This window comes from Wyeomyia smithii, chromosome 2 (assembly GCF_029784165.1).
Source record: "Wyeomyia smithii strain HCP4-BCI-WySm-NY-G18 chromosome 2, ASM2978416v1, whole genome shotgun sequence".
In the NCBI taxonomy this organism is placed as follows: Eukaryota; Metazoa; Arthropoda; class Insecta; order Diptera; family Culicidae; genus Wyeomyia; species Wyeomyia smithii.
In genome coordinates, this window is record NC_073695.1 from 227,044,084 (window position 1) to 227,056,108 (window position 12,025).

The following is a 12,025-nucleotide window of genomic DNA, read 5'->3' on the forward strand; positions in this document are numbered from 1 at the left end:
ATGTTAGCTCAAATATATTTAAAAGATGCTGAGTATTATCTCTGTGATTTGGCTATCGATGAACGCCAGATTTCGCATACGCTTTCCATGATGCTTGAGTTAACAGGGACGAATGTGTAGGATGATGCCTTCACATTCTCATAACGCGAAAATACGAGCACGAGCTTATCCACAGTGTAAAAAACTGGTTAAACGGAAGGTTAACGGAAAACCAAAATTTATATGAAAACAGGTAAGAGTGTGAAAGAACACAAAAGTCTGATCGTTGTCGCGTTACGTATTTTGTTTGCTTGTTTGCTGCAGTGTATTCCACTTACCCGCTGCTCCGCTAGTATGAGATATCCTCGGTTACGGGCTTTCACTAGATCAATTTGAACTTCTTCACTTTCGATATTAAAATGCCCACCAACCGGATCGATTAGACCGTTGCCAACAGCGGTTAGCAACGGTACTATCGCACTATTGTTACTAATGTCACGCACCATTGTTGTTGTTGGATCAATTAGCCCGGATTGGATGGATTCGTTTAGGGTTTTGTGTTGATTAGGATTGAACGGGTCTTCAAAAGTACCGCGTTCACTACTGTACAAGTGATAGTCAAGAGCATCCATAAGACAGATGGCACGATTCGGAGTAATCAAGAGACCAGTATCGACTGCCTGCTGCAGGGACGTCAACTTGGACGTGTTGGTATCAAGCACATTTGATTTATCGGCATCGATCAGACCCTTACGGAATGCTTCCGGCAACGGAAGCAGTTTCTTTTTGGCACCGTCTTTCAACAGTACCGACTCTGGGTCTATGAAACCTTGACCGATTGCATCGTTAAGGTTCACCATTTCGACGCGACTTTCGTCGGTTGTTGCACCACCACCAACCGTTGGAGATTTGTACAAAAATTTACCAGTCGATAGGTCCAGTAGACTAGATTCAACAGCTTGGTCAAACGTCAACGGTTCGCGCACGTAAACAATAGTGTCACCTTCGAACACAAAGAATGACAGTTTGGGATCGATTGTGGCACGACTTTCGTCAGAAATTAAATTCTCCTGTATAGCAACTTTTAATGGAACAAATAGTCGATGCTTAGGATCTTTCATAACCGATTTCTCAATAGATAATATATCATACCTCAACGCATCCTTCAAACTCATCTCGCGGGGACTCTTACCAATCGGTGATTCCTGTAACAAATTATCTATACTCTCCTTTCGTTCTAGAATTTTGCCCGTAATCGGTCTTTGAATCGTTACTAGCAGGCCCTTATTCAATGCTACATCGAAGTTATACATTCTATCCGACTTGTGATCTAAAACTTTACCCTTCTCTACATCTATATCCTGATCTGCAACTGCTGTTCTAAGAGGCTTATCCTGACCCGTTACCGCATCTTTATAAACCGTGGTTTCAAAATCTAACAATCCAGTATCAAGTGCTTCTTGCAAGTTCACTTGATCACCAGATATGGGTTCCAAAAATGTTCCGGATTCTTGTCGATACAGCTGCAACTTGATCGCTTTCTCTAGAGAGAGCAACTTCTGATTAGTAACAATCAAACCTTTTCGTCTAGCTTCCTGCAGATCAATTTTGTTACCCTTTGGAAGAACATACATCCCTCCTCGATCGTCAATAATCTTGGCACTTATCGCTTCGTCTAGTCTAATATACTTTCCCGTTAAAGTATTTTTCACTATAGACGAGGACTGATTCACAATATCCTCATGACAGGCTTCCTCTAGTGTAATTTTACGATTCGTAATCGGATGGATAATTTTTCCACTCTTTTTATCATAGAAACCCATAGCAAGCGTTTCATACAGCCCAAAGCCAGCGCTTTCGATGTCTACGATCAGCCCGAGAGCCAACGCCTCATTGAGAGGAATGAAAACTTCGCTACCAGGCTCTTTGAACACTCCTTCTCTGCGATCAATCAATTTCGCGCGACACGACTCAAACAGATTTAGCATTATCTCATCTTTTTCATTGAAATAACAAGGAAGCTGTGGGTTAATGACAAACTTTCTAGTGGCCTCGTGCAAGGTAATCTTTCGTCCCGAAACGGGATCCACGATCTTACCACTTTTGTCATCGTAGATACCCTGATGAATTGCCCTTTGCAAGCTAATGGGAGCATTGCTATCGTAAAGTAACCCAATATCGAAAGCATGCTTTAACGAAATTCTGTATTCCCCATGTTTAACATTGGAATTTTCTCCATTGATCAGATCCGTTTGAATTGCGTCCTCCAAATCCAGATCCTTGTAAAAACCAGTTACTGGATCTTTGATCTGTACGGAATGTGGATCGATGACTTTTTCAGCGATCGCTTGCGACAACGTAAGTTTACGTCCGGTTTTTGGCTCCATGAACAACCCGCTACTCTCCCTGTAGATACCCTTAAGAACTGCTTCACTTAGGCTGATTGGCTTCCTAACCTCCACCAGCAGTCCACGATCAAAAGCTTCCCTAAAATCAATTTTCTTGCCGACTTCATCCGCAATAGTGCCCCGTTTAATATCAACCATACCATTTTCAATGGCAAGCTCAAAGGGTAGAATTTTACCAGCAACGTTTACTATGGTAGATTCCGGGTCTAGCATACCACGCCTTATAGCTCGCTCTGTAGACATCTTCTCCGGAGTGGTCGTACTACTGAACTGGCCCGATTTGGGATCGTACAGTCCTCGGAAAACAGCATCCGGGAGGCTGCATCTTCGCTTAGCAACAACAATTATTCCTCGATCAAGCGCTTCTAACATTCCCATGCTAAGTCCAGAACCGGAGTCAAGAACACTTCCCGACACCGGATCTACCAGTTCGCATCTGATGGCTTCCGCTAGACTGATAATACCCCGAATTTTGGGATCTCTAACTATCAAATCCGTGGTTGAAATTTCCCCACTAGCAATAGCTTCTTCTAAAGTAACACCCGGGCCACTCTCAATCCGGAACAATCCACTAGAAGGTTCGTAGAACCCTCTGAGCAACGCGTCGGCTAACGATATGGGTTTTTTGTTACTAAGAATGTAACCTTTCTGATAGGCACGATCGAGAGTCAACTCTGGTTTCGTGAGAATTCCCCGTACGTCATCCAACAGCCCAGTTTCTATAGCTGTCTCACATTTGACAACCGTATCCATTTGTTCGTCTCTAATTAGCACGCTATCGATCTCCACTAACTGAGAACCAATCGCGTCCTTCAAAATGTTCTCCTCTCCATTGCCAGGATTTAGAATTTTGCCAGATTTCGGATTGTAGAATTCTTTACTCAATACATCAATTAGGCTGTGAGTCACCTTTTTGGTGTCTACCAAATTTTTTTCGAGTGCAACATCCAGCGGTACTAACTCATCCGTTTCGGTATCCTTAAGCTTACCCGATTCAGTATCAAGCAGTTTTTTGTCCAAAGCCGTTTGCAACGGTACAAGAACGTTTTCTTTAGTATCTTTGACGTTAGAAATCTTCGGATCGACAATACCCTTGTCAACGGACTGTTGCACGTCAACCATTTCTTCCGTAATCGTGTCCAGAATTAGTCCGGATTCGGGATTATACAAACCTTTACGTACGACCGCTTCCAGTGAAATCGGTGTACGCTTGCCTTCTAGCATGTAACCTCGATTGAATGCTTCGTTGAGATCGATTTCTTCCTGTGTTTCCCGATTGAAGATAACTCCTAACTTCAAATCAATGACGCCTTGTTCAATCGCCACACGTAGTGGAACGATCTCACCATCAGTTGGATCGCGCACTGAAACGGATTCATTGGCAATAAGCCCTGCCCGTAACGCCTCGGCGATCGGTATACTTTGATTATTCTGAATAAATTCTCCCGTTTGCGGGTTGAATTGGCCGGCATCTAGCACCTCAGTTAACGTAGGTGACTGGTCCAACTTTTCACTCGTTGGTTCACGCTGAATAATCCAGCCACGTTTACAACACTCAACGAACTTCACTTTCTTACCGGTTTTGTTATCCAACATGTGTCCTGTATGCTTGTCAATCAGGTGCTGCTGGAGTGCATTATCCAGCTGTTCGAATTTGTTTCGACCCAAATCCTTTACAAAGACAGTATTCGGATCAATCAAACCTGAATTATAGATGAGGTCATAGAATGATAACCGTTCCCCGGTGTTTGGTGAGATAAAACTACTCGTCTCTGCGTCGTACACTCCTAGGTCGATTAATTTCTGTTTGGTCAACGTTTCATCAATAACTAAACTGTCGGGTTCTCCTTCAACAAAAGATATCAACTCTTTCGAAAGTACATCCACAATATCGTAGATACGAATATTTTGATTGTTTAAACCTTCCTCCACCGTGTAAGGCATTTCTTTATCGTCTACCATAACGCGGCAAACTTTTGGTATGATCTTACCCTGCGAGATCGCCTCTCCCAAGGGCATTCGCTCGACCGGTTCTTCCTGCTTGTGCGAACGTTCGGGCGTTCGTTCTACGATTTCGAACGTCACGTGCTTCTCGGGAGTTTTTAATTTATCACTGGCATTCTGTTGCTGCTGATGTTCAATGATTCCGCCAATAGCCTGTTCGAGTTCCTTAAACTCACGTTTTCCATCGCCAGGTGGTCGTTCTTTTTCGAGGAAAGCAGCTGTAACATCAATCACATTCGGTTTTGCAGATTTCGATTCATCTTCTGGGTGATCTTTTTTCAAGGCATCCACTACTGCCTTACCGGCAATGATGGGTGCCCCGACTAGGGCCATCAAACCGAGCTTAGCCGCATCCAGCACTTTTTTACCGGTGTCACCAGTGGATGAGTCTTTGGTTGGTGGCACTAACGGTTCACTCGGGTATACAGCAGCTGGTTGATCAATAGCTTTACCTGTGATCATCTGGTTGGACTGGCCGACCAAATTCGATAGGTTTTGGGGATGAACCATTGTTGGTGATTTCTTATCTTCAATATCATTACTAGGGACTCCAGTCTTCATAAGAACATCGACCTGACTGAGTTCAACTTCTTCTGTGTCATTTGTTTTGGAAGGTTGTTCCGCCACAAGTTTCTGCGAGTTTTGTTCTACAAGCTGAGTTATTTTTTGCTGCACATCCTCACATTTTGGTTGGACTTGTTCTGCGTCATTTGTTTTAGGAGGTTGTTCTGCTTCAACTTTTTTCGATGTATATTCTTCCGGTTGAGTAATAGACTCGCGAATCTTTTGCTGTATTTCCTCAAAGCTTGGCTGAGTTTGTTCAGTGTTTTTGAGTACATCGGCATAACTGAGTGGGACTTGTTCTGTGTCATTTGTTTTGGAAGGTTTTGCTTTCTTTGATGTATGATCTTCAGAATGAGGCTTAGTTTGCTCTATCTTTTCATCTAGTTTTGGCACTACAGTTTCATTATTCTTTGTAGATGGCGAAATATCTGATTTACTCTGCTGTTCTAATTGTTCTTCGCGAACGGACTTGTCATCGCGCTCATTCTCAGTTGCCACTGCAGTGGGTTTTATCAGTTCGTCGTTGGATTGGCTGTCTTTTGTGGTAACAGCAGAATCAGGCTTACCATTTTCAACTGTTAACGATTTCTGTTCGTCCGCAGGCTTTACGTTCACTGTTTCCGATTTGGGTTCCTTATTGTCAGCAGAAGTTTCATTTGCTTCCGAAAATTCAATTGGTATTTTCTCTCTTTCGTTTGTGAGCTTACTTTCTGTACCTAGCAAATTAGGTTCTATAGGAGAGTTCGAAGAATTTTCGAGCATCACTTCACTCTTTTCGCTCTTAATCTGTTGTTCTGTGTCTGCTTCTGAAACAGCTTCCACTTTGGCGCTTGAGAGTGTTGCATCTGTGACGCATTCGATTGATTCTGCTGCTTTTGTGGAGTCAGAAGGTTCGCTTTTGATGCGTGCCTGATTTATAAATGCGGGATCTTCTATTATGTTTTCAATGTTATGTTTCGTTACGTCTAACGGCTCATTGATTGTCTCTGTTTGTTCAACTGCAATTAATTGCTCTTCTTTAATCTTGTTGTTTGGATCTAATTGAGCCTTGTTAAAGGCATCATCATCTAAACTTGTTGCAATTTGTGGATCAGAATCACCATCATTTTTCGACGTCAGTGGTGATATTTGTGAACTTGGCTTCTCTACGGTTTTTGGTATCACCTGTACTGACATCGAACTGTTTGAGACGTGGAATGTTTCGGTTTTCTTATCCTCTTTCTTTTCGAACACTTTTTTTACCGCCCCAGCAATTGCCATTCCCCCTAAAACAGGAGCTCCTACCACTGCCATTAGACCCAATTTAGCTGCATCTTTGATGTTTTCTGTTAGCCTACTTTCACTGCCATGGGTTTGATTGCTAATAGGATCATTCCCCCAAATCACTTGACGTTCTGGCCCATACTGACCAAGACCGGAAGCTGTAACTGGAGCCTGTTTATCTTGTTTACCCTCGCCAATGCTTAGTTTTTCTCTACTAGTATCATCCTCTCGCACTATTTGGTGCACTATTTCGCGGCTACCATCCACATCGGCAATCGCTTTATGAACCATTTCCGGCGATCGATTCAAAGCTTCATCACTAGCGGTTTTACTGGTGATGTATCCACGATCGACTGCATCCGAAATCGTCATAACGTTTCCACTATCGGGATGCCTGAAAGTACCTTTGCTAACATCCAACAGTCCACGCTGTAAAGCACTGGAGAAGTTTATGTTGACTTCTTCATCCAATATCTGTTTGGTTGTTTGGACTTCATCACTAACGATTCCTTTCTGGCGGGCATCCGCAACAGACATAATTTCACCAGTTGTCAGGTCCTGGACTTCGGTTGCCGAGATCATGGCGTACCCGGATTGGATTTCCACTGTTTTTGTTGTAATAGTATGATACGATGAAACAGATTCTGTAACCGATGTTACTGCCTTGTTCCCTTCCATACCTTGGACCAATTCTGGCAAAGATTTCACTTCCAATAAACCTGTTTCAATAGCATCTTGTAGAGAAATTTCTTCGGAAGTCTTTGGGGATTTGAATGTTTCGTTGATGGGGTTGATTAGACCTCTGTTTAAAGCATCGTCAATACTGATTGCATCGGCATGAGGAGTGTAAGGAACAGCCATCAAGAAATCGTTTTGGATTGCATCGTTGACATTCATACGACGCTTCGTTACCGGATGCGTGATAACTTTCTTCTTAACATTTAGTAGTTTCCTTTTCACGATTACCGGAAGTGTCATACCAACCGGAGGAAGTCGAGAAGAATAATTCGGCACCGGGAAGACGTTCTGACTGATCGCAGTTACCAGTTTAATATTATTGAGCGTGCACTTATCTTCGTTGATCGCGCCGGAACTGATCGCTCGCTCCAAACTAACTTTCTGCCCCCCAGCGACCACAACTTCAGAGTAGGGATCAACAATTTCACAAATCAGAGCTTCCCTGAGTGTCAGCAATCGACCCATTTCGGGATGGAAAATTTTGGAGTCGTCGACATTAAGTAATCCTTGATCGTACAACTCCGGAATTGCCAAAGACCTGGCGAGTGGAATGAAAATATTATTGGTTCCAAAGCGATCCAGAATACCCCGCTGAATTGCTTCATTAATGGAAAGCGTGTGGCCTCTCTGCGGATCAATAATTTTTCCACGTGTGCCATCCAAGCGTCCTGTTGCTATCAATTGCTCGAGCGATTGAGCGTTTTCAAATAGTTGCGGGTTCTCTAGAATATCTGCAGTTTCTCGATCTATAATGCCACGTTCAGCTGCATCTTTCGGACGCAACACGCACTTTCGCATTCTCTGCAGAACGATTGGCTGCTTTGAATGTGTTTGCGCAGCATCAGTGACAGTAACAATTAAACCTTCGGAAGAGCGTCTACTACTGTTATCTTCGACGCTTAATTTCTTTCGTAAAGCTGCTCGTTCAGGACTGGGAAGCTGACTTTTGGTTATTAAACCCCGTTCGTAGGCAACTTCGATTGGAATTTCCTGGCCAGTGTTTGGGTCCAATACTGTTTTAAGCAACTCCAGGGCACCTGCTGCGGCCATCAATGGTGTCCCACAAACTAGCAATGCTCCTGCTTGAGCAGCTTCAATCAAACCCAATCGCTCACCAGACCGAATTGTCACCTCACCGGTTTGGCGATCAAGCACCCCCCGGCTGACCGCGTCTGCAATGCTTATAATATCTCCACTATTAGGATCCCTGAGTTTAACCAAGTTTGAATCGATTTTACCACTCGTCACGGCATGGACAATGTTATCCGACTTGCCGCTTTCGGTGAATATTACTAGCGCCGTAGATGGGTCGTAAATAATACCCGGTGCAAGCTGTAATGGCTCTGGACTAAGCATTTCCGGAGTTCTCATACCCACGACCTCTACTGGCTGTTCGTCAGAGCTGGTAACTTCGATTAAATCTGGTTTACCGGATACCTTTGTGACTTGCAAATTTCGGTTTACCTTGTTATCTATTGGAACACTCGAGTCACGTTCTAATACGATCAGTTTACGATCTATTGCCTCTTTCATGGTTACACGAGCATCAGTCGACAATGCGTAATGACCAGTGGCATCCAAGAATTTTCTTTCCAGTGCACGATCAAGTGTTATTCTGCGCTGGGAATTTGAAGGATCGATAACATTTGCAGACTGATAGTTAATAATCTTCAATTTAATGCATTCTTCAAAGCTAACAAGACGATCGGTTCCGGGAATGATGAAAAGACCGGAAACTGGGTCGAAAAGTTGCTTCTCAATTGCCTCTGCCAGAGACCAACCTGCGGGTGGAAGCTCATGCGATTGAGTTTGCTTACGTTCGCTGTTCAAAAATTCGGTTGTGATTTGAATGTTCTCAGAATTAGCGCCCTTGGTCAGGCGGGTTTCAAATTCTAATGGAATGGATAAAGGTTTAGTACTAATGCTAGGAACTGCGCTACCAGTTTCCTGCGCCGGAATCGCTTCCGTATCTGGCAGGATAAGGCCATGATTTAAAGCTTGCTGTACGGAGTAAATGTTCCCGGTTATGGGATCACGATACGTTCTAGTATTTTCATCAATCAACCCACGACGCACGGCTTCCGTGAAGGAAAGCAATACATCCGGTTGCGATTCGATCTGCTCGCCGGTGTGTGTAATCGTTACGTAACGTTTGATTGTTTTCACAACGGTTTCCGTTGTGAGCGTGATGTTCAGTAAACTAATCAGTAATAAGGCGCCCTCTGGTGTGATAAATTTACGCTCGATTGCTGGTTCCAGCGGAATCACTTTAGTTGTTCCGTGTTCCAGTAAAAAGCCAGTCTTGGTGTCAATTAGATCGTGGTAGACTAACTCTAGAAGGGACAGTTCATGGCCACCCTCAGCGAAAACCCCAATTTTTCTATTGAGCATTTCATAAACTTCTGGACGAATTAGTTCTTGAGCAACGGCGCTGCCAAGATCAATAAAAACTCCCTTACCAGTGTCAAGCTGATATACGCCGTCTTTTTTGCGCACCACATTCTTCGCCAGTGCGGTGTTGAGAGACACAAACTCTCCGGAATGTGGATCTTTGAAACCGAAGATGTTGAAAATAGATTTGATGGAAACCGATGAAATAAGTCCTCGATCCACCGCTTCCGGAATGCTCATAATTTCATCGGTTTCGTGATGGCGGTAACGATTTTCGAAGGGCAGAATAATTTCCTGCTCAAGTGCTTCCTTCAATGTCAATAACTCACCCTTAGTTTTGTATACACACCTAATGCTATCGCTATCTAAAACACCTAAACTAATAGCACCTGGAATATTAACCCGTTGACGTCTCGTAGGAGACGCAATTTTTTCCGTCTTATCAAACAAGTTCAAATCGCAAACGTCTTTCAAAGTCATAGGTTTGTGAATTAGTTGCCGATTACGGGCTTCGGCAAAAGTAAGTTTTTCCTTTGTCTGTGGATTCATGTAGCGACCCGTTTTTGCATTCAAAATACCCTGTTCTAGTGCTTGCGCCACAGTTACCATGGTGTCATTCTTTGTGTCCACAATTTCCCGCACGTCGGAAGCTACTAACTTCTTCGCGATGGCTGAATCTAGTCGGAACGTATCGCCAGTATTACGATCAATGACCCAACCACCATTGTCTACTAGACCCTGACCGATAGAGTCGGTCAGTGTAAGCGTGTGTGGCGCAATCTTGATTGTTTCGTTGCGAATCAAGTAACCAAACTCGTAGGCATCAGCCAGGGTGATCAGGTCGCCGGTTTCGGTACGATAGAGACCTTCGCTGGTATCGATCAGACCTTGCCTAATGGCATCGACAATACTTTTTGCTTCTTTTTCATTGTATTTTACAGTGCACGGACGTTTAGCGGGAGATGACTCGTGGCTGGTCGTTACCTTGATTCGTTTTTCCGTGCTGTCGTAACCGTTTTCCGCTTCGAGTATTTCCTTCTGTATCACCTCCAGCAGGCTCATCGGGCGTCCATCGCGATCCAGCGCTGCACCCGGTCGGAGCAAATTGTCCGCCAATTCCGCGTGGATCAACTGTCTCCGCACTGCTTCCTCCAGACTCAGCCGCTCGCCGTTAACATTCAACAGCCCGCTGCGCACATCCAATATCCTCATCCGAATTGCTTCCGCGACAGTCAAGATTCGTCCACTCGCCGGATCCACAATGCCCGGTGTGTTCAGAATCGTATCTCCGATTTCGGTACCGTTGTTAGTACCTACGGCTTCGTTTGTACGCGAGATACGTTTCAAGCTCCGAATTTCCGTGAACTGAACGGATGACGCGCCGTTCGAATGGTGCACATCTGACTGCGTCTCAACCTTACCTACTTTTTTCGAGGGGGAAGCTTCGCGTGAATTCGAAGGTCTACCCGAAGATGCTGCACTACTGTCCATGGTATCATAGATCAGCTTGTTGTTGGTAATTTTTGTTATCCTGAAGAAGAGTGAAGTAAAACGAAAAACCATTTACGACCGTGAATGGCGGCGCGCGAACGCTTGGACAATAAACAGACGATTTTTCATCTATCGGCTGATGGTTTATAATAACAACCATCAATCAGTCTGCGCATTCTCCAATCAATAGCTTCATAAGTGCATGAGTAATGTGCTACTTACTGCGTTGCCGAGTAGGTGCTAGTGTAGACGTCTTCGGTTACTTCCTGGAAGCCGTCTTCTCCGTTGCTGTTGCTACCGTTCCTACCAACCGGACGGCCAAGATTGAACTCCATCCGATACGTCCGAAGCGGCTTCTGAAGACTTTCGGCGAAGCGCTGTCGTGTGAAAAAATATGAAACCATTAGAACGTGAAAAAAAGAGCGAACACAGAAAACCGAAAACTCGTAAATTATCTTAATTGGCTATTAAATTTACCCTGAACTCGTATGAAAAATCATATTCGTAAACACGCTCCATGCAGTGTCCTCTCCGATTTCTCTTCTGTGCCGCCATTTCACCTGGGTATCGTTGAATCACTAGATTTCTGCAATTTGATGCGAGGATTCCGGTTTCATTTACTGATGAAATTGAAAGTTTTTTTGCATCGCTGGATTCCACTGACGCCCTCCTCCAATACTCGATAGAATCACGTTGAATACAACAACTTGCGAGTAAATTTTACTTTTTCCCGTGCCCTTGAAAACTTTTTTTTTGCCGATGCTTCGCTTTTTCGCGTTCAGAATCCAGTAAGACACACCTTTTCAAAATCTACCCGATGGTCGATGTCTACATATGAGCGTACATAAGTTAAGAGATTGCAATCCGTGCACCGGGGACCAGCCAAGAGCACAGGTTGTTGTCTAGGTGGTTCGATTGCACGGTTGCATGTCAAGTAGTTATAAAATGGTACCAAACAATTAGCTTCAATCAATCCCTTTAATTCTTTAATTGCACACTTTTAAGAGCTCGGAACTTTTCAATTCAATATTGTTCATAGGTGTTTCCATTTTCTGACGCAATCAGAAAACAAACCAAGCGTCTCCACCAAGCGGATTGCTACAGAAGTAGCATATGATTTTTAAATATTGACACAACCTTGAGAAAAATTCGAACGTCGTAGGAACGAATTCCACCAAACGAAAAAA

At 43.9% G+C, this 12,025-nt stretch overlaps 1 protein-coding gene across 50 annotated transcripts in view; it reads right to left on the minus strand.

Annotated features, from left to right (window-relative positions):
- Window positions 1-12,025, minus strand: part of LOC129721789 (dystonin) — a 293,217-nt gene that overhangs the window by 30,371 nt on the left and 250,821 nt on the right. For 32 of the 50 annotated variants that reach the window (XM_055674769.1, XM_055674767.1, XM_055674768.1 and 29 more), the window contains 2 exons: window positions 11,061-11,215; window positions 318-10,878 (listed from right to left, as the gene is read on the minus strand). The exons of 5 other annotated variants lie outside the window; for them this stretch is intronic. In XM_055674769.1, coding sequence (XP_055530744.1) covers window positions 318-10,878; window positions 11,061-11,215 — 10,716 coding nt within the window. Of the gene's footprint in view, window positions 1-317; window positions 10,879-11,060; window positions 11,216-11,315; window positions 11,641-12,025 lie in introns of those variants that run through there. 13 more of the 50 variants (XM_055674786.1, XM_055674784.1, XM_055674782.1 and 10 more) reach the window with 2 other exon arrangements.